The sequence below is a fragment of the Meleagris gallopavo genome, chromosome 3 (genome assembly GCF_000146605.3).
Source record: "Meleagris gallopavo isolate NT-WF06-2002-E0010 breed Aviagen turkey brand Nicholas breeding stock chromosome 3, Turkey_5.1, whole genome shotgun sequence".
Taxonomy (NCBI): Eukaryota; Metazoa; Chordata; class Aves; order Galliformes; family Phasianidae; genus Meleagris; species Meleagris gallopavo.
This window is the reverse complement of record NC_015013.2, coordinates 83,041,468-83,064,849: the sequence shown is the minus strand read 5'-3', so window position 1 is coordinate 83,064,849 and position 23,382 is coordinate 83,041,468. Positions and strand designations below refer to the sequence as shown.

At 39.1% G+C, this 23,382-nt stretch overlaps 1 protein-coding gene across 2 annotated transcripts in view; it reads right to left on the bottom strand.

Annotated features, from left to right (window-relative positions):
- The window catches only part of NSMCE2 (NSE2 (MMS21) homolog, SMC5-SMC6 complex SUMO ligase), a 125,557-nt gene extending 105,686 nt beyond the window's left edge, over window positions 1–19,871 (bottom strand). The window contains exon 1 of one of the 2 annotated variants that reach the window (XM_010709295.2): window positions 19,702–19,871. In XM_010709295.2, the coding sequence (XP_010707597.1) occupies window positions 19,702–19,834 (133 nt within the window). In that variant the 5' untranslated portion in view covers window positions 19,835–19,871. The remainder of the gene's footprint in view (window positions 1–19,701) is intronic. The other variant, XM_003205277.4, reaches the window with a different exon arrangement.
- Between the last annotated feature and the right edge of the window lie 3,511 nt (window positions 19,872–23,382).

Sequence of the window (23,382 nt, the reverse complement as noted above, 5' to 3'; positions counted from 1 at the left end):
TGGTACCGAAAATTGTTAAAAACAAACAAAAAAAACAAAAAAACCACACAGAATTTAGAAGCAATAGACAGGAACAGCAGAAGGCCACAGAAAACTAATTTAATCTCCTGAATGTAGGTGTCCTCATGTGAAAACCAAATAAACGGTTGAAACTGGAAAGTCCAGGCAATGTCAGTGAAGACCTTTGGGTAGGGAACTAACCATTGCTATTAGTAAGAGAAGAAAAAAATACTGCTGATCAGAATGCCAACAACCAGAGAAGGAATGACAACTGGTGAAGTAAAGGGAACTCAAGGCAGTAATTGCAAAATTTCCTGCCATTGAACAGTCAGAAGCTACTTACAGCTGAAATCAGTCCTAAAGACAGCTCCAGCTTCTCAGGAAATGCCTTAACTGTTCTGCAGTGTATCTCGAGCTGCATTTCCCTCACTGTTCTCCAATGAAGCCATTCCACTTGCATAGAAAGCTTTCACACACAGTTACAAACTGATGGTGTAAGAGTGATCTTACAGACTTATACCTTCACCTCTCAGCGCTTCAGTGAAAAGTTGGTATGTCTTCTAAAATGAAATATCCATGAGGGAAAGAGAAATTAGCTCTTGGTGGCCCTGCTTGAGCAAGGAGACAAACTGCAGAAGTCCCTTCCTACCTCAACTGTTCTGTAATACTCCTTGATATCCAGCAACCTTTATCTCTAAACCATTATTCTGGAAAATAGATGAAAGTGAGTTCAAAGCTACAAATACCAGTTCAAGTCTTCTCAAGCAAAGAAGGAACATGAATCCAAGTTCCCTATGTTCTATCAAAGAAAAAATTCTGACTAGTGAGAAGAAAAGTGAGAGGTGAATGGGAGACAAGACTCTAGTAACTGCAAAGGAAAACTGTTAGCTGACTGTGCCCGTGGTTCCAAAAGAAATATCAGCTGTGAATGGTTCCTAAAACTTCACATTATTTTCTATTTGGTTTTTGTTAAAGACTTCAAATCAAATTACAGTACTTAGCTTCAGATCATCAAGCAATCAAGCATTTTGCTTTTACCTAAATCAAGTCTTCAAAGGTTTTATTTTGCAGAGGAAAGGGTATTGGTTTCCAGTCTGGATTGAAACATTTATTTTATTTAGCAAATGACTGGGGGGGGGAAGAAAAAAACAACCTCTTCAATTAGCCAGTATTCCAGTATTCTCTGATTAATTTTCTTTTCTTTATAATCTGTAAGATGAGCCAAGAGCATCTGTTAAATTACAAACTGCTCCTGACAGGAAAACTCATCCTGTATTACAAGTCATTTCCCTGTAGGCTGTGACTGTCTGAAATGGGAAGTGACAAGATTCAGCGACCCAGGAGTTTGCTGCCAGTCTCATGGAAATGACTCCCAAGTACATTATACTGCAGAGTCAGAATTTTAACAGAAATGGACCACGCATGATGTTTCCTTTCTTAATGCCCAGTTTGAAGCACCTCAAGAGGCCAGCATTTTCAGGGAGTGGGCGTTGCACATGTTCTGAAAACAGTCATTTCAGAATGGGCACAGAGAAGCTGAGGCACTCAGTATCACAAACCACTTTTAAGATGAACTTTCTATACTATTCTGCAATAAAGTAATCATGAAACTTTTGTTCAACGTGAAACTCCTTAAACTTCATTGCCAGTAGAACTAGGCCAGCAGTCCTTCTGAAAGTTACTTCCTTACAATGCTTACTTTTCTTAAAGATTATGAGGGGAAGGCTAAAAAGTCACAATGATGCAGTTCAGACTTGAGAGCAGTAATGAAGATTTATCTTACCGAGTATTTCTGCCATAGTATCCACACAGATAAGAAAGGACAACATCTCCTAACTCCTATTGACACTGTGACCTAATGAAATAAACAGGGTTCTCACAGAGAGATTGATTTAGCAAACACTCCAACATGAGCTGACATACTTTACTGAATAAAATCCAACTATCTAGTTAAACTATGAAATAGAGTTTAACTTAGACTGAGAGACACAAATAATAAAAAGACATAAAAAGACATTTTCCATACAAGTAAACATAGTTTACTGTGGCAGAGAAACAGAAGTCCTTGTATCATACGTACATATTTTGTACTACTGTAACCTCTACACTGGGTGCCATACATATGGTACCAAGACACAAAGGCAGGTAGTAGAAGAACACTTACTCAAATGAAAATGGATGCTTTCTTGACAATATACTAAGGCCCATGAAGTCATCAGGCTATTTTGGTCCTGACCAGCACCTCTTTAGGACCCAAAGGAACGGCATGGAACTACATCAAGGGAGGTTCAGGTTGGGCGTTAGGAAAAGGTCACCCATCAGAGGCTGCTCAGGCACTGCAACAGCTCCCCAGAGCAGTGGTGACAGCACCAAGCCTGATGGAGCTCAAGAAGCATTTGGACCATACGCTCAGACATGGGATTTAAATTCTGAGTGGTCCTATGTGTAGGCAGGAGTTGGACTCAAATTTTGATTCTTGTGGGTCCCAACTCAGGATATCCTTTGAATTCTGTGATACACCCCTTACTAAATTCCACAGACATGGTGAAATTAATCTTTATTTTACCAACTAGCATCTATGTGGTTTGGCAGAAAACCAATTTAAAGTTAACAAAGACAGTCTAGCTAGTAGATAGGAGCACTGAAAGGAGGATAAAGCATTTATGAGACACAAGAGTTTGGAGATGCATCTCAAGCTCTTCTCTTTCACAATCTTGTGATAGTTTTCTGGTATCAGAATGGCTGAGGTTGGCAGGGTTCTTTGAAGGAGATCTGTTTCTTGCAGCTGGGACAATGTAACTTTTCACACAGTCATACAATAAATTCAGTCAACAAAGCAGTTCAAGACAAAAATAGTATTATGTCCTCCCCAGAACAAAAGATGAACAACAAAAGCAAGCCCCCCCAAAACAACAGTATTCCTATAACTGAATTTAAAGTGCAGATATGCAAACAGTTCTACCAGCACACTTGAGAGGTGGCAAACTGTGCAGAGTGAAGCTTGGAGGGGGGGATAATCTCCTAAGCCATTTCTTTGCCAAGAAATACATAAAGGAACCACACCTGTTTTTTCTAAGCAAACACAACGTGTACTTATTTGCTATCTTCACACAGAAATCTCAGGCCAAACTCCCATAGAATAAAGTTTTCTAAAATCTTTTATTTTCATAACCATATATATACACCCTTCTGTTCTCAGTGGATTTCAACATATGTCGAAATTGAGGCTGAAAACAACATTCACTAATAATTAGAGTGGGAAAGGATTCTCCTATGACTAACCAGCTGCTTGCCTGTGGAGGCGTGGGCACGTCTGCCTCAGACCACAGAGCTCAAAGCCCAGAGCTGCTTACTGCTGACCCAGCCTTCCTGAGAACAAGATATAGGACACCTGAGAAGACTGAAAACCAGAGTCCACTGCTGTCCTTCTACCCAATTTCTCCCTTCTAAATTTGATATTGGCAAGATAAAAACTGGGACAAAAGTTTCTCTTCTGGAAATAGGAGTTGGACTTCATGATCCTTATGGGCCAATTCCAACTCATGTTATTCTACGATCCCCCTTACAATAATTGCTCTTTTTTGATCCCTCAGAACACTTTCTGAAACTGCTACTTAAAATAGACAATTTTATTTCGAGACTTGTAAGAGTATTTTCAATTTCCAGAAAAAGTTCACAAGCTGCTGCATCCAACACCTCCCCTGTAAAGGAATATCAGCAAGATCATTTTCTTCATTTACAACATATTGGATTTTTCTTTTAAGAAGCACAATTTCCTCTATATTAACACAGGATTTCTGCTAGCACACTGCCAGTCCCACTGATATAATCTGCCCTTTTTTCTTTACCAGTCAACAATTAATGCTTTCTGTTGTGAATAACTGATTCTTCTCTTAGTTTAAATTGCACTGACAGGTGAAAGTACTTTGGGGTGAAGTGCAAGTCTGTCTCTAATAAAAAGTATATTTCTTATTATCCAACTGTAAACAATACCATAAGGATCTTCAAAAAATAAATTTGGGTTCTGTTAATTAATATTATAGCTCTCAACTCAGAGAAGCTCATTCAAGCTGCATCTTCCATTAAACTAAATGTAATAGTTACTTACTCTTCCATCCTAAACTGACTTCTGTGGAAATGGGAGGAAATGAGAAACAATGAGCAGCAATGATAGGAAAATAAACCTTTTTCACTCACGACTTTCAAAATGTTCAGATACATTACATTCTGTCCAGAACTGGAGGCAGCCTAGCTCTGAGTATAAGCTAGCAAGCCCTCATCAGAGCTTATTAAATCAAATATAATGTTTCAGTAAATGCCATTACCTTAGTTCTGGGCTCAAACAACCATAACATCCGAGTCTGGAGCAGATACATCAGTTTCCAAATCTAATTGCACAGACGTGACACACGCCCTGTAGCATCACAAGAAATTGTAGTCACACGATGCAATGTCAATGGCTTGGCCAGAAAATAGGGCTGGGACACAGAGAAAAGCATGAGAGAGTCAACGAACTGGTTCTGGTAAATCTCAGCGTTGTGCTTTCTAATACAAGCAAGGCTCAAATAGCAGTGTGTAGGAATAAAAGTTGCAGAAGATATCATACGTGAAAGTAAGAAGAAGAAAATCCTTCACTTCAGGGGAACCTTTCACTTCAAGACAGACAACCCAGCACTGCCTTACTTCAGCTCAGTTTGTGCCCATAGTTACCATACAAAAAGAACTCAAAATTCAAGCTAAGCGTCCACAACCAACTGCAAAGCATCACGCAGACACAAATGAATGCTCTTCCAGCATTAAAATTTTAACATTATTGACCTAAAGTGAAACAGCTGGGGGAGGAGAAATGCCAAAATGTCTGCTTTTTAAATGTCAAATATTTTGATTAGAGACTTTCAAACATGACTATTTCTTTCCCCTGAGCCCACACAGTCTCCCATTCTAAGTTCTTCTGCTTCAACAACCTCTGGCACTACTGAGTTGAGAAGCCAGATAAGTTTATCAGTGGTCCCAGACACTGCCAGAGTGGACACTGCAGTTACCCAGCAGGGACCAGCCTTACCTCAGCTGCAGCAGCAAGCAGTGCAAGGTGGAAAAATGACAAAGTTGTATGCTCAAAATATTCAGAAAAATCTGGCTGGCAGGCTACACCGTTATGGACAGTGTGGTAATGCATCTTACCACAGAGCTGATGCTAGTCTGCACACACACTGGAATAAACAAGAGATAAATCAGTTTCATAATCAGTTGTAAGTAGAAGGGTTTGTTTTTAATATCAGAAACACCGATCTGTTAGAATTTCAGAAATGACCATTTCTTGAGAAGGTTGATAGAAATAGAAACCAGTACCCTCTCCAAAGCTAGCTGTTACATCGATAGATTCACATGCTTTGGGTATTTTCTTGTTTCTGTTGATAACAGGACACCAACGAGGTTGGACTACAGAAGCCTGGAACACGAGTGTCTCACATAAGCAAAGGTCAAGAGATGTTCCCAACACCATCCAATCCAGCATGCGTCACACACTGATAAGGTACCCTTGAAGCGCCAACCATGCGGCAACATCAAAGCTAGGGCTTTGAGAGTCCCAGCATGACTTGAACAAGAAAGAAAAAGAAACCACCAAAAAAACAATCCACAACCTAATCTTCTTACATAGAAAAGGCAAAGGCAAAGTGTGGTCACAAACTCTATGCACAATGAAAACCAGAAATTCATTTTGCCTCTAGCAGGCTTCCTTTGCATTAAGCCTCTTCTGTGAATCTCTTCTGGCAGATCTCCCCTTTCTGGCATGAATCACAGGTATGTGGCATTCATTCTGTTGCTTGCATACTGGTAAGTGACAAAGCAAAATCCTTCCATTGCTAGAATTTCATTTTTCACCAACTTCATACAAGAATTTCTCCTGCTGGGAGGACCTGCTGCTTTGTTAACAGAAGGAAAGTGCACATCTCTGTGCAAAAAAGAACAATGCAATTCTTTATTGCCCAGGTCTCTAACACAGGCACAATGATTTTGAAACAGGAATTTGTTTTGTGGCTTAAAGTACACTGCAGATCATGATCTCAGTATTTTTTTTTAAGTAACCCTGTTAGTTGATAGAGAAAAGAAATGACTTTGTTGAGCCTAGTGGCACTTAAGGGGTGTGGTTTGGGTGTTTTTTTTTCTTTTGTTTTATTTTTAATAGGAATATAAATTGAGACTGACTGTGGAAATATTCAGTATCAGATACAGGAAGGCTCCCTCTGTTCAGTACTTAAACAGAATTGGAAAACTGTCACATAGCTATGAGACATTGTGCTTACAAAATAATTAAATCCAGAACTGTATCACTATCCTTGAGATTTGTGTGGCTGAAATGTATTAGTTCTGAGAAGTTCCACTCGCCCTTATATTAATAAACTTTTGAATTTTAATTTTAATTTGGTCTTCTATGAAAGTGACTGGGCCAAACCTGTGCATTGAGGTAGGTATGTTCAGTGAAAGAGAAGTTTTCATTTTTAAATAACAGATTAACTTGAGACACTGGGACAGACTGTACACCTCCGATAAAGAGCAGATAAAAGATGAATCTAAAAATACTAAAGAAATACAGAATTTGAATGAGTGATGGCATACCTAATTCACTCAAAAAGCAGCTGTGAATTAGATTCACACCCACAAGTAATAAACTTTAAAGAAAAAGTCTTGTGGAAATGTCACATTAATCTACCCATATAGAAAAAGTCTACTCACCCACTGCTTACTAAGATGATTAGTAAGGAAATCACAAGTTAAACTTTATTCATCTGCTTAAAAAAATAGGAAAGAGTTTACAAGGTTGATTTAACTCACAAGATATTATTGTCACTTGACATTTACATGCAATGTATAATTCCATTCCCACTTACAGTCTGGGGAAAGCCTGTTAAAATACTTCCTTAATGTGTGAACACTTCTTTGAGTTGTGTTCTTTTTATCTGCCACCTTCTCCTTAAGCCAGCTGGCTCCTTTTGTTAAGTCTTTTTTAATAAGAAAGTTCATTATATGTAATTTATGGAGCAGTTTGAGATTGTCACTTTCTACTGAATGCTATAGCACATTGCAATATAGCTATTGCAGAACACTATAGCATTTGTTGATAGTGTCAGAAAATCAACATGATTCACACATGTATATATCCTCAGTAAGTCCAATTTAGACTGATAAAAAGACAAATTTGTCTTCTCATTCAAAAGCTGAATGGACATGGTCTTGGGCACCCTGCTCTGGGTGTCTCCGCTTTGAGCAGGGGTTGACCCAGAGGACCTCCAGAAGCCCTTTCCAACTCAGCCATTCTGCGATTCATTCGCAGTTATGAACCTGTTCTCCTACAATTTATATGCCAGACTATTCTTCCTATTTTGGAAAAGCGTAAGAGTTTTGTGGGAAAAAGAAGTTGTTTACACAAGAAACAGCACGAGGAAAGCATTTCAAAATCTTTTGTCATTTAGAGCACAATCAGTGTACTGTCCTGTTTAAACCTGCTGCTGTGGCTTTTTTATTTCTTACCTCTCTTCTCCTTCACAATGCATTTCTTTACTGCTTGCTCCTCTCCTCTTCCTGTGCAACCAGTTTCCCCATCTCCGCTCTTTTTTACTGCTTTAGATTCCTTCACTAGCAAGTGATATCTTCCTGGTCATCGCACTCCTGGGGGTCACCTCCTACTTTCTCATGTCCTCCTCTATAATGGTTTATGGCCTTTTTCTTACTGGCATTATTGGAATAAATATTTTATTATATAATATATAATAATATATAAATATTCCAATAAATTATTGGAATAAATCAATTAATACACGCAAAAACCTGAACCAACAACAGAAGTAAGACATAAGCTCTCTTGTCATGAATACTAACTGCTGTGTACTGCACAGTTTGGGAACTAACCTAACCCAAACGCTGGCTAAAATAGAGTCTGGGTCAGCAGCGTGAATGACAGCAGACTGTCTGGCTATTGCTGTGTGTCCTGCACAGACAGTTGTGCTTTACGATGCCCCTGATGAATGACAGACATTTGTTCAGTGTTTGAAGGAGAGGTACAGGGATTGTTCCCTGTACAAATTTGCTGACAACTTTGCAGATGTGTTCTTGTCTTTATATGGCACATGCTGTATAATTTAGGGTCTTTCTAGATCAACAAGACTAAATCCTGCTAATTGCATTTTTCTTCAATAAGCTCTTTTGGTATTTGAAAGAAAGAGCAACACAGATTACTCAGAGGCTGGAAAGCATAACTTACATCAAGACTGACTAAAGCAGCTTCATGTGGCTAGTTTCAGTAAGTGATGCTAAAGGTGTCTTGCTCATGACCTACCACAACCATCCTGAAGATTTCTTAACATAATGGGCTCTGGTAAGCAAACAAAGCCATAGTTCAGCGGCTGAAAATTGAAACAAAGATAATGTAGAATTACAGGTTTCTCTATCAACTAGAGTACAACATATGCAGAGATAAGATAGATTGTCTTTCACTTCAACTGACTTTTTCCTAGGCCACCGGCTTCAGTGGTTGTTTCGTTGTTTTTTTGTTCTTTTTTTCCTTAAACAGTTTCAGTAGCATATTTTTGAATCAGTGAATTATTTTTTCTCTTGACATTGTATTATTTATTGACCCACTAATAAAAAATTAGGCTATCCACCCACAGGCATGTCTGAAGGATCCATTCAAAAATCTAACCTAAGTGCAAATCTTCACTTTAATCTCCTATGCATGTTTCAGAGATGCAAAAGTGTTGTGTTTTTTTTTTTTAGTGAGAACTATTGGTGATAGGTGGATGGTTGGGCTGGATGATCTTGTAGGTTTTTTCCAACCTTGGTGTTTCCGTGATTCTGTGAATACTGAAAATATGATACTTCTTATTTGCTAAATCCCAAAAAATAGATGACATCTTTGCTAGGCTGTTGGCTTCTGCTTCCTTTTTCCCCTTGCAAACATAGTTTTTTGGTGGCTGCTTAGCTCTTACCTTTTCCAACCACCTACTCCCATCACACACAACTGAAATTCTGGATTCTTGCAACATTATTTTCAGAAGCGTACAAGACACAAGAAACAACAGAAGGGAATATCTACTTGGGAGTGTGCTATATTCAAACATTAATACATCTCCAAACTCTCCTGACATCTCCCTTTAAAAAGAGAAACTGATGCCTGGTGAGCTTGAATGACATGCCCAAGGCCACACAGTGGCAACACCAGTCTGAGAGCACAGTTGTTCCTTAAGGGCTCAGCAAAATCACACTTGGAGCATCACAGTTGTTTTGTCCCTTTCATATAATGCTACTATGAGCTCCTTGTTTTTCCTGAGAAAAATGAAAATACAAGAAGGGAAACAAAAAATCTATCGCAATTACAATAAAAAATATTCTAAACCTACAGTTCAGGCAAACAATTTCTGCCTGTCCTACAGAGGCTGACATTTTTCAGATGGGCGTTCACTGACAACAGTCATAAGAAAAATGCAAGTCTTGTGTGTCATTCTGACTGGATGAAGCACACATTCCCATTTAAATTCTTCAAATTTAATCAGTGCATATTATAATCATTTTTCACTAGAATGTCAGTATGCTGTCTAACACTGGTGTAATTGGAAATATGTCATAGAACCTGGATTTGAGTCAGAGTGAAATTTTAAGTTTTCTTTTATAAATTATTTCTATCTGAAAATATTAAAAAAACCTCCTAATTAATTCTACCTGCACTGATAGAAAAATTATTTCTGAATATCAGAAAAGCAAGGCTATAAAACACAGCCACGAGTCCCTGAATTCTTGAAGAGATGAGCAAAAAGAAAAGAAAAGAAAGGAAAAGAAAAAAGAAAAACAGAGGTTAGTGCCCATGGACTCTAGGTAGGGGATCAGGATGATGGTTTCAGAATGCTCATGTCTATGTCAGGGCTTCCTTAGTGCTTTGACCAAACACTAAGAAGCACTAAGCACATCAGCTTACTTTTAACTTAGATAAACCTTTCCCTAATGAAAGAATCAAGAAAAAAAAAAAAAAATTTATTTACTTAATCCTGCCGAATGTTGACAACCACACATATATTATGTGTTTAAACTTTCATGGGTTCTTCCTTCCTGCCTAGTTAATTAGGCAGACAATTAGATCACTGAAAATAAAATTCTGATCTATTCAAACTGATAAAAATTAAAGCTTTCAGAGTGGGTTTTTCAAAGCCCACACTATTTTCTATATATACTGTATGCCTCTACATTTAAACAGAATCTAGCTGCGTTTTCTTATTGCCATATTTCTGTGGCAGAAATATGACGATAAGAAAATGACAGATTAATATACTACAGAGAATATTTTCATACAGTAAATTATTCAGATAAAATATTCCTCTCTGGCTTTTGTTCAAAGAGGTTGATTTATCTTTGTGCTAAGGAGCCCACACAAGACCTCTGCAGTATTTCATAGTATTCTGAAGCTGAAAAAGACCATTAGGATCATCTATTCTGATCTCATGCATAGTAGAGGCCAAAGAACCTCACCCAGCAATTTCAAGCATATAACTTACAGCCATAAGCTCGCTCATTCTCTGAAGGTTAACATCACTGGTGGGCAGAGGGTCTGCAAAAAGGTCTATACAGCATTTAAATCCCACTTATGATCTATCTTGCAAACTCCTGAGAATTTATGGGGTCTAAGACACAGAGAAATTTATAGTGACTACGGGTACATGAGGTAACCAACAGGTAACTCCAAACTCATTGTGACCTTTGGGGGAGAAAATTACTCACTTTGTTAGAAAATTCATATGAAAAAGGTACAAACATACATATATACATGTGCACGTATGTACCTGAAAACAGACACCATGAGAAAACTACCTGCTGAAACCTGAGAATTAAAAATTGTGATTTTATGATAAAAACAAGACTGTCCCAAGCAAGACCTTCTGCTCAAGTGCAAGCTGCCAGTGTACCACAGCTCCACGGGAATGCATTGAGGACAGTTACCCAGCTAGCTTTAAATTGAGATTGGATTTCACCCTGAACAATGCTCTCCAGTTGAACCACAGCATACCAGCTTCAGGCAAGAATAACTGGATGAAATGCAAAGATCTGTGCTACGTAGGAAATCAGACTGGTAGTTCACACTGGTCTCAAACAGCTTTAAAAATCTATGATCTGATTGTACTAATTCTCTCTCTCCACTGTTAACCTTCATCCTCCACTTATATTTTAGTATTACCAAACGCAAGGGCATGATGATACAGCACCAACACCTCTAAACTCACTGAAGGAATGAAGTCCTGCAGAGCTGCTGCTGACCACAGCAGGTGAATGAGTAACGGGAAGGGCTCAGGAAAGCCTTTGCTGCCACCTAATGGGTTTCTTTTTCTTTCAAGAAAAAGTTGAGAGACAAAGATAGGTGTATGCATTCAGTTCCCAGAGTAAAGAATAGCAAAAAGAGGCAATGAGACAGGAGCACATTGCTTAACACAGCCGTCTTCCCCCCACTGCACTGCATTCTTTTTACAGTCAAAATTTCAGCCAGAAAATAATAACAAGCCTGTATATTTCTTCCCACCCTATAAGATGGTCAGGGTGGTTTTAGGGTAAATACAAAACAGCTCAAATCTCCCATTCCAAGTCATATTTTTCCAGATTTTGGAACAAGGTGTATTTCCAAATTTACATTTTTCACACAGCTTTTCTGAAGAACAGCCTTCAGAACAAAACTGTATTTTAGCAATGGGCTCATCAGTCTGCTCAGCACCTTCTGCTGGAAGTCATTTTTCCATTGCAATTACTGAGACACAAAAGTAAGTTAAAAAGAAAAAAACAAACAAACAAAAAAAACCCATATTCTCTTATCAGAATATTGATTGAAGAGCATAATGCATAAAATGTATTTTTTTTTATCTTACTGTACAAAAACCCAGCCGGTCCTTTCAGTTTCCAAATAATAAAACTGCTTGAAGAAGAAATACTTCAGTGATGCCATTTAACTTCAAGAAAACACATGTATCTTCCTTACTGCTAGTTGAAAGGTTATATACATACAAAACAATCCACAAAGCACAATGTAACATAGGACACATATTTCCTAAAGGATGAATTTCAAGAGCAAGATTTGAAAGAAAGAAAAACTGCACATTATTCTTGAGAAAGGGAATCTGAAGCATTTTATCTCAAATACCCCAAAAATACAATTATACCTTAAACAACAAGGGAAAAAAACCTTCCCGAGAGGAAAAAAGTCAACTCGGTGCCCACACTGTTCTTGCTCCCAATTAGTACCACAGACATTGGTGTACCAATGAAGCAGACCCCTTAACAAACAGCTTCTGGAAGATAAATGTGCAGGGTCAGAAACTTCCCCAAGGAACAGCTTTCTACACTGGGGGAACTCTTACAGCTTCCAACAAAGCCTCTGGTAGAGGCTCGCACTGAAGGTTGCTCAACTTAATGGGATCATGAGTCTCCATTTTCTACCATACTTTCTCACAGAGCTAGAAAAGTTTTTTTCTAAGCAATTGTCAGTGAAAAGCCATTAATCTCCAGCATGGACTTTGACAGACTGCAGCTGCGATCTCCACGAAGAAAAAACATCCCACAGCCCTTCCTCTAGCCTAAAGACAAAGTAAATTCTGACAGACTGAGGCACACTCTTGGGGATTTCAAATCCAGGTAAGATTGCTGCTCTGTATCCATAAAGATGTAATGGACTGTTCCTGCAGAGTATATAAAACTGTTTGCTATTTCCTTCCCAGGAGTATCTTAACAGATGTATGTGCATGTATGGCAGTTTGCTAGAGAAAAACAAGACCTGATTCCTCGTGCACAGTCCCTAGAACACAGACCAAAGTTTTGTCCATTGTAAGGCCACAGGCAGACAGCAGTCTGACAAAAGCACAATTCATATGCAAAGGTAGGATGCAGGAGAAAACACCATATCACAGCTTATCTTCCCAGGCCAAGGACAGGTAGGGTAACAAGTCAAAGTTTAGTCCTGCTAATTTCCTCATTCAGCAGACCTTCATGTCGCCTTCTAATCAAGCAGATTGCAAAGTGCCATTCTAGTCAATAAACTGTAGCCTTTTCTAAGGACATGTACCTTGGTTTGCTTATTTTTATGAATTATCTCTATCACCACGGAAACTAATAGAGTACGAGAATTTTAGGAGCACAGATTTCAGTGGGATCACTTCTGGATCCCAGCACAATCAATCACGGTCACTTCGTACACAAGAACTTCTCCTGTGGTAAGACTCATGTTACGACACTGCAGGAGTCACTGCACGTGAATTTTCAGTGGAAAACAAGCTAGAAAAGGAAGGACAAAGGAAACAGCTGAACGAAACTGTTATCTAATTAAACACAGGCAGGCATTCCATCTTTATTATGGAATTTGCACTATTCCAAGCAGAAGTTTCAGTTCTAAGACAGAGAAATCTCCACAGAAATGATCCCTGCTCTCAGTGATGAACGAACTTCTGATCTTCAGGTCTTTCTGTTATAGGTTGCTGCAACACCTTTAGCAAGACACTGCATGTAAAAATAGTGGATGTTCCATAGAACTCTGTGAATCAACTACCTATTAAAAGGCTGCCAATAATTTCACAGTGCTAGGCTGACCTGTACGTCTGTATTCTCTACACTTCTTCTGCGCCAACAAGGGTCAGCAGCGTTGGGAGTGATTCCTGTTTAACTCCACTTGAAGACAGCAACAAGAGAAACTGAAGTGCAGTAGGAAATCTCACAGATCTAAAGCCACATTTAAAAGATCCTACATTACCAACTACTTTCAGACTAGTATTTAACAGGAATCAAGACACAAGCAGATCCCAAGCCATTTGGTGAATAGAAAGCAGTCAGTGAAAGGAAGCCATCGCACACTGAAGTACAGAGACAGCAAAAGGAAACAGGGAAATGGGACGAGCAGCCAGGACTGAGGGAAGCTGTTCTGGCAGAGGGAGGAGGTTATGCAATAGGAAACAGAGTAGACAAGCAGGAAGGAAGAGCCAGAGCTGCAAAGGGCTAACTTAATCCAGGGCACATGCCACAGCATACTATCACTAACACTCTGGAAGTCCCACAGGGCTGCCCTGTACAGAGCAGCGAGCAGAAAAATCCTTCAGAGCGTGGAAAAAGAGAGCAGAGGGGATGGGGGTGAGGAGCTCTCACGTAGATGCTGACAGGAAGATCACTGCTGCGTTGGACAGATGGCAGGCAGCCATATGAGCAGCTGGCCATGACATTTTAAAGCAGGTTTTTGAGCGAAAAAAAGAAGTAGCTCATTTTTTTCCTGCTAAATAAATTAGAGTTCAGGTGGAATAACTGCTTTGCATCCATTTATTCTACAGTCCAGGGCCTCAGCGTTTTACAGTGGGAATGCAGTGTGTAGTTGGAAGAAAGTTTTAGACATTAAGGAACTACCTTGCTGTCTACTTGAAAACCGTTCATATAATTAGGCAAAACCCTATGTGCTAATGCTTTAAAATGCTTTTTAGACACTTTCTGCTTATCTGTATTTATCATCTTGTCCATAGTTAGCATACTCTCCTGTCCCTCCAATTATTTCCCAATTTGTTTTGGCCATTCCTTTCAGCTCCACATGGCCTTGGCTCCAGACCAGAGACAAAAGTAATTACCCCTCAATTATCCATTTAAATAGCCAAGTGCTGGGCAGGAAGCCAGGAGATGATGATGAATTAGTCGCCTTTCTTCTGATACCTACAACTCTGTGTACTTCATAGTCCCATATTATTGAGAAAGTTCTCCTGCTTTCAAAGAGACAGATAAAACACCATCCTTAGCAAACTGGCAGAATTCACATCCGAATTCTGCAAGCAGAACTGGGAATGGATGTCTGTCTTTGTGATGGCACATTCACATCACGATCAGCACATCAGACAATACATATGGCACATTATACCAATTCAAAAAAACAGAGAAAAAGACTTATATCCTTATATTTGCTTATATCCAATATTTCACATGGATGCCCTTTCTACCTCTAGAGAAGATTCTGAGTTTAGGTAAAGACAGTTCAGCCATTTACAGAAGTGAAGCGAGCAGTGCAAATAGCTGTTCTTTGTGTGCAGAGGTGTTAACAGGAGGCATTTTTCAATCACATACAGACAGCTCAAACAACAGATTGAGGTTAAATTTTAAAATATGTAAATTACAGAGCTTAGATGATTTTGTTAGAAATCAGTTGCAAATGCAAATAATGCCACCTTCAAATTTCCAAAGGAGATGAGAATGTGCTTACACTTTAAAATACGCAGAGCACTCTGAAATTTGGAGGCTCACTCAAGAATTTAGATGTAATCTTTCCTTCTGTGTTTTGCTGGACTGGACCACAGAACAACCAAAAGCATTTTGAGTACAGAGAGGACACACTTAAACCAAGTCTGTGCAGCCTGTTTTGCTGTTTACATGGCCTTTTATGTAGTAACATTTTAAAACATTTGCATATCACAGTGTTATTTTTGAAAAAGGGGAAAAATATGATGCTTAGACAATATAAATGGTTAAATGGACAGAAATCACCTTAAACTTATGACTGTGGACTGCAAACAAATGTCAAGACATTATATGTATATCTATTATGTGTATAAATGAGATGACTGAAACTGCTTAGAAATTTGGGGTATTAAATCCTTCCAATATTCCTGTGGAATGGGTAAACACTGTTTTTATTAGGATTATTATTTTGCAGAAAGAAGTAAAATTAACGCATCCCAGTATGCAGAGGATTAGATTAATTGGTACATTCTGGTCCACAGTTCAAAATGTAGAAACATGATGAAATGCTACAAATCTTTATATCTTCAAAGTCATTTCAGCTGTTATTTCCATCAGTTAAACTGATTCCCTCACTTTTCTAGATTTCTCACACTGATATTTATTGCAGCTTTGAGACTAAGTTCAACTACAGCAACACAGCATCAGTATGTACACTGGCTTGCAGCCATGCCACCTTCATCCAGTAACAGATAAAATCCATTTCAAAAGGACTGATGTGAGTCAGTAGGAAGGAAGAGGGCAGCTTCTTTAAGGGAAATATGATGCTAAGAAAAAAGATAAGTTCATTTCAATAGGTGGAATTCTCCAAAGGAAATTTCTATTCAAATGTAAACCCAGTGCCTGATTTTGTTCTGAAACTTTCAAAGCACATGTCAACATAAGGGCATGAAAAAGCTATTGTATTTATCCACGAGTAAACAATTTTAATCTGATGTCCCCGACATCCAACTCAAAACTCCTCTCTATATTTTCCAGTTGTGTTTTTTTTTCTGCTCTTTTAAATTAGCTGGAGGAAAACTTTCTCTCTTCTGGATTATTAAGCAGTTTCAATGTTTCTACACAGCAGTCTTTATTCACCCAAAAGATTTTCATTTCAACAGTGGCAGGCTAATCCCTGTAACTACTGCTTACCTCCCTAATAGCTGAGAGGCTTTGCCCGTGCTTGCAAACCATCTGAGATCCTCTGAAGAAAGGTTACTGTAGGTTACAAGGCTACTATAAATCATGGAATATCCCGAGTCAATTCTTGCCCCCAGGTTGGCACCTCTTCCTATCAGCAACCCTTTGGGCTTCATGACCTAAGAAGCAGATTTACTCCCTCTTTGTTCCACCTAACACTACCACCATCTGTTTAAATAGCTGAAGTTCACAACTGTTCTAAGAGGGTTTATAGCTTCCACAACCACTGTAAGTTCTTTGTTCTCTGGACGGTTTAACTGGAGAGGGCTTGAGGCTGCTCAAGGATCGTGGCCAAATCAACAGAGAGGTAAAGGCGAATTTCTTTTCCGCGCTTTTTAAAATGCTAATGGCAGCGCTGCTTACTTCCTATCTTCGCCTGCCCCCTAGTGAGCTTTGATTTTCACTCCACCTGAACAGTCATCTGGCTGCTTTATAACTTAGGCGCATACAGATGTACTGAAGCACCAAGTTTTTCTTTCTACATTCTTCAGAAGTATTCTCGTTATGCTTTCTCACTAAGCATGTCAGAGAGTAAATAGCATTCTCCAGCCCGACAGTGTTAAAATGCAGTAAGCTACTTTTACTTAACAGGGAAACACTCTCAAGGCACAAGATATAAACACTTAAAATACATCCAAGAAAATTTATACTTGTTAATTTATATTTCTTCTTCATATTATTTTTTATTTAGATCTCTGAAGGCTCTTTCATGAATCATCCTTCAATTTTTTTTTAGGGGTGGAAAGATTTGTTGTGTTTGCTGCTCACAAATCATCTCAAATACAACACCAGAGCAAATCCACTACTATAATCTAGGAGAGAAAAGAGATCCAGTAAGACCTTAAAAAACAAAACAAAACAAAACAACCTGATTTACTAGCTGGTTCATTAAACACCGGCCAGTCCAGCAAACATTTCTGTGTGTTATTTAGTAAGTATGCTTACCAGTAAATGATTTCAGAATCAGGCTCTTGGATTGTAGCAATTAAGAGAAGAAACAGACAGCACTTACTTCACAAACTTTGCATGCCTTCACATGTAAATCCAACTTCTCTCATGTCCTTCCTAAGACAATTTTAGCCCAGTGCTACTCCCAAAAAGTAGCTATGTAAGGTGAAGTTCCAAAGGAACAAGATACCTTCACAGCAGCAGTGCTTCTAAAATAAAACAATAATCACAACAGAATTCTTTGCCACTACAGAGCCTAGCAATGAAACCTGCCAGAAGCTGGAAATTAAACTGCAAATAGAACAGGAACAAGAATGCAGAAATATATTATCAAAAGCTGTTTCAAAATTAAATGAATACTTTGCCTCAAAATAAGAAGGCTAAGCAGGATAGGAGGGTTACAATTTTATGGAGATAGAACTTATCACATGTTAATCAGCTGGACAGCCAAGTTTAGCAGACCAGATGATGCTAACTCAAAACCACCCAAAAAAACAAATGAACAAAAAAAAATAATCCAAAATATCACAGTGTGTATTTACTAAAAGTATGTCATACGCAGCAACTTTGTGTATTTCCTGATGGCACTGTGTAAACAAAAAGAAATGAAGCCCAAGAGGAGGAGATGAAGATGACCTTCACAAATTCAAGGGAGTGAAAATCAAACCTTGTAAAAGGGAAGTGATGGAGCTTTGCTTATTTGCTTGTTCCATGTTCACATGCACATAAATCAGCTAAGAAAAGGAGTGAAGACAACAATTACTGCAAGTGAAACATTAACATCATAACACCAGACCACATTTAAACTATACAGTCTTTAAACTTCAAATACAAGTCTGTAGTAGCTTTACTGTAGAGAATGGGATGGACTATGTTCAACAACATCAGAATGTTAAAAGGACTTATTTTATAACCCTAGAACTTTATAATCCTAGATTCTACAGGATGCTTCCCCTGCTAAAATAAAATTAATGTTATGGTCTAGAAGCTGTTTTCCAGTCACACAATCTAATTCAACGGTAATAATGACCATGCTAATTGCATCAAGAGTAATTTTACCTCTAGACAATGTATTAAGTAAAGCCCTTTTGGTTCCTGAATGAAGTGGGCAACATAACTTCAAGGCTGTAAATGAGGACTCACACGCGAGAAGTGCATGACAGAGAAAGACAATGAAATTTACTAGGAGTGTAATGCACAGACCTTCAGAGCAAACCTACACTGTGAAGCTTAAGTTGCCCTTCACCCCTCCAAACATGAATGCAATGGATACTGAAGCTTATGGCAAAGTAGGAGAGAAGGTGGCTGCCCAAGCAGAGAGATACAGAACTGGCTATACTCGTTTTACTACAAAGGGAATCCCCAGCTGACTGTTAAGACAAGTTTCCATTCAGAAACAGCATGTCAATTGTCTCTGATAGCAATATGGATGAAAAGGTAAGAGAGAGAACTATCAAACTAGACAAAGAAGCATTCGTTTTGACTGTACATAAACCTCCGCTCAGTTGAATGCAAGATTTTAATGAATGACTTTTTCTATTATTTTCTTTGAGGATTCTCACACTACACTCATGATTAAAGGTTTTTGAGTTTGGGAGCTTTAAAGTTTTACCTTTTTTTTTCCCCTTTCTCCCCAGTGAAGACATTATCATAAATCTAAGGAGCGAAACGGGAGGTATTCAAAGACAATATTGGTCTTCGAAAAGTAACTTTACACTGCATCTGCTACTGTGAAATAGCAAGGACAAGACTGTTAGAAGAGATGAGAGATTTAAGGTATTCCAGTTTGTACATGTCCAAATTGAAGCACCCTTGAAGAGCCTGCTTCTCAGCAGGAAAACAGACAGCATTTTAAAAAGTCACATCCCTTAACAAGTGTCTCAAGCTCTGTACTCAGAATTATTAGCATTTTTAAAGTCTTGCCATGAACATTAAATAAAATACACACAAGGAGGTAGTATTAGAAAGAAAAGTCATTTTATTCACCCTAAGAGGTCTTCTACATCTTGGTCAGCAATACTGAAGTTTTTACAAAGTAGTAGGATAACGAGCATTGGAACGTAATTAGTCTTGGGTGTTACAAAAGCTGAAACAATGTTTGCTTGGTATTTCTATTTTCATTGAATATGTTATTGAAGACAATTAGGTGACTGGAATGAAAACACTGTAAAACCAGAAGAGCAACAGATCTCACAATGAAGACAGATGATTATAAATAAATCAAAGTATGCAGGCCCAGGATTAATTCAGGATGCAATACAAAAGAATATACTCAGAGGAATTACTTACTGAAATTTTCCACCAGGTCAAGGGCAACGTGGGTAGCAATATCCATTCCAGTATTTATGTAAGACTGGCAGTTTTTCAGAGATGAGAGAGAGGAATTCACAGAGCTGAATGAGATTCTTGTACCCCTCTGCATCTTGGAATTGTTACTCTAGAAATGAGAGACAAAACATTATGAATACAGTTTACACCCAAAGAATTTTGGGGAGAAAACCAAACAGCAGATAGCTAACCATTAAGCACTGTTAAGAGGACCACTGAAACATCAGAAAGCAGGGATGAATCATAGAATGGCCTGGGTTGAAAAGGGCCACAATGATCATCTAGTTTCAACCCCCTGCTACGTGCAGAGTTGCCAACCACCAGACCAGGCTGCCCAGAGCCACATCCAGCCTGGCCTTGAATGCCTCCAGGGATGGGGCATCCACAACCTCCTTGGGCAACCTGGTCCAGTGCATCACCACCCTCTGTGTGAAAAACTTCCTCCTAATATCTAACCTAAACCTCCCCTGTCTCAGTTTAAAATCATTCCCTCTTGTCCTAAGTGTAAGTGGTACTTCAATTCACCAGAAGTTTTTTTATTCCCTTCTTATTCAATGTTAAGCTCAGCTCCACCACAAAAAGCAACTTGCAGTTGTCACCTGCTTATTTCCATTGCAAAACCTCATAGATGACATTAGCTTGAAAGTTACTGCTCAATTTCAGATCCAAAAAAAGTCCACGTGCCCAAAAGTTTGCCTGTATTCTAGACACATTATCAGCTAGGCTAACAAGAACCATGACTTCTCACACCAAATTCAGTCTCTTCAACTACAAGCTTGTTACAACAGCTATTGCTTGGAAAAAATAAATAAAGGGCACCTGCTCTAACAATGTGTTTAACAATAAATCATCTTGCATAATTTTTGAATAAAGCCCACCTAACTAGTGGTGCCTCTTTCCCCAAAGTTGTCACAAACTTTGTTGTTAGAAGCAACGCTCCACTGGCACAGCCTTGGGTCACAGAAGAATCATGTTTGTCTTTCTTACCACTGTCCTCTCTGATACAGACCCACAATTGAGATTAACTGCTTCTCCTCTGCTGTGAACACAGCTTTCAAGTGCGTTTGCTTACACTATCCCTGTCTGCACTGTTCACATCAGCTGGTGATTTCGTCCCAAACATTTCAGCTTCTGCTCCTTCTTCTCTGTGCTTAACCATAACTTGCTTGGATAACATGTAGGTATTCTAAGAAACAAGGATTCTGTGTGTAGAGTTTTATACTTTATGTTCCAGGAGATAAGAAATTCTGCTAAGCTTCAGACACAGAATTATTTATAAAAGCAAGCCTTGTACAGACAGAAACATCAGTTTATGTAAATAGTAACTAGGATTTTCAACAATTACACTGAGATCATATTGGGGAGCAGGGAGAGAAAAGAATTCACAACCAAAATTGATTTATAGTTGTCACAACCAAAAATGGTACACAAAATGACAAGAGGATGAGCTGCTGTATCAACAATAGCCTTTGAAAGGCCAAAATCCAACAGAAATATGCAAAATGTCGGAAAGGACAAAGCTTTGCCCAAGCTTTTTATACTTGCATCTCCCTCTACTACTTACCCTGAGATTCCATAACTAACTCTTGCACTCATTCTAACATGAACAACATTGCCATGTCCTCATGATCATGCAAATTATAAGACCTGAACACCTGCTGTCACACTGTCTTCTCCTCCAATGTTTTCTTTCGCATCTTTTTCTTTTTTTCTGCTTCAAAAATGTGCTTGGCTACTCAAGACTATCATTTATGACCCTGTTTTTAGGTCGTGGGTATGCAATAACTTTTAATTAATACTGATAGTTCACCTCAACACAACTTTACACTTCATATGAACTGCTTTCCCCTCTCTCCCTTCTAAACAAGCATCTTGCCAGACAGGAAGCAGAAGGCTTCAACACTTGCTCCAGCTCATGCTCTCCCTATCAAAAGACAGCAATTGTTATCTTCAGAGATCTTTAGAGACTGTCAAATTGACAGCAGGAGACATGCAAAAAGTCCCTTACAGACCTCTTTGAAAGTTAAAACAGAAATGCTCTTAATATTTCATAATGAATGCTTTAAGCTGTTATGTTAACTTTTTTTTAAGTAGTTGTTTGCCATCGTACTGAAACTGTTTATAAGAACCCCTATGATCCAAACTTTATACGCAGTTAAATAGCCCCACAAAATCATGTTAGCAGCTTTATCCTTCTGGGCACATTTAGTGCATCAGAGCTAATGGCAAGAATCTAATTCACTTCCCTAACGTGGTAAATCTCACTAATTGAGCAAACTTGCTGTTTTTTGGGGAAATTTCACAGATAAATCCTGAAATACAAGAATCTGAAAAAAAGAAAAACATACAAAAAACAAACAAAAAAAAAAAACAACAACAAAGAAGAAGTGAAAAATTAAACAGGCCTCTTCATTCTCTTCATATTTATGGAAGCACTGACCAAACTATATGGGAGCTGCAGCTGTCATTTACACTGCTAGATCATACCACTGCATTGGCAGTTAGACATCTCAAATCGACTTTTGGAAGGCAATTTAAGTACACTCAGACAACTCTTGTTGCTGTTTATACCTCACTTCTGGAAAATATAATGAGGCAAACTGATCTGAAAAAGAGATCAAGTGAGAGCAGAAAGGCAGTTGTTTTTTACTTTTGACAAAAAAAAAAAATAATCCAATAGTCATAGAATCACAGAATCATAGAATGATATGGGATGGAAGAGACCCTAAGGATCATCAAGTTCCAACACCCTGCCACAGGCAGGGCCACCAACCTCCATCCTCCATATCTGGCACTAGATCAGGTTGCTGAAGGGCCCCATCCAACCTGGTCTTGAAAACTTCCAGGGCTGGAGCATCCACAGCCTCTCTGGGCAGCCTGTGCCAGCACCTCACCACTCCTACTACAAAGAACTTCCCTGACATCCAATCTAAACCTTCCCTCCTTGAGCTTAAAATCATTCCCCCTCGTCCTGTCTCTATCTACCCAAGTAAGAAGTTGATTCCCCTCCTGTTTATTATCGCCTTTTAAATACAAGGTCTCCTTGCAGCCTTCTTTTCTCCAGGCTGAACAAGCCCAGCTCCATCAGCCTGTCTTCACGGGGTAGGTATAGTCCAGATTGGATTGCTAAGCAGAAACCTGAAGTTACATCTCGTATTCTGTGACTTAACATGTGAGCATATGACCCAATTTCCCTGTGTTTCAACCTCCCAAACCAGCAGCAGAGACAAGGCAAATATCCCAGATGCTTTTCAGCAGCGCCCACTGACAGGGCACGGGGCAACAGGCACAAACTGGAACACAGCGAGTTTCATACCGACATACATGCAGAAAAACTTTGTTACTCTGAGGGTGACAGAGCCCTGGCACAGGCTGCCCAGAGGGGTTGTGGAGCCTCTTTTTGTGGACACATTGAAAACCCATCAGGATGTTTCGTTGTGCAAGCTACTGTATGAGCCTGCTTTAGCATGGGGCTGGACCGGATGGTCTCCAGACGTCCCTTCCAATCAGTACAACACCGTGAGCACCGACCTCCGGTAGCAGCGCTGCCCCCGGACACACGGCTGACCGCGTACCATACGGGGCTTCACACAGCGCCCGAGAGAAGCGGCAGCGAGCCCCTCTTCCTAGCCCTCCTCTTCA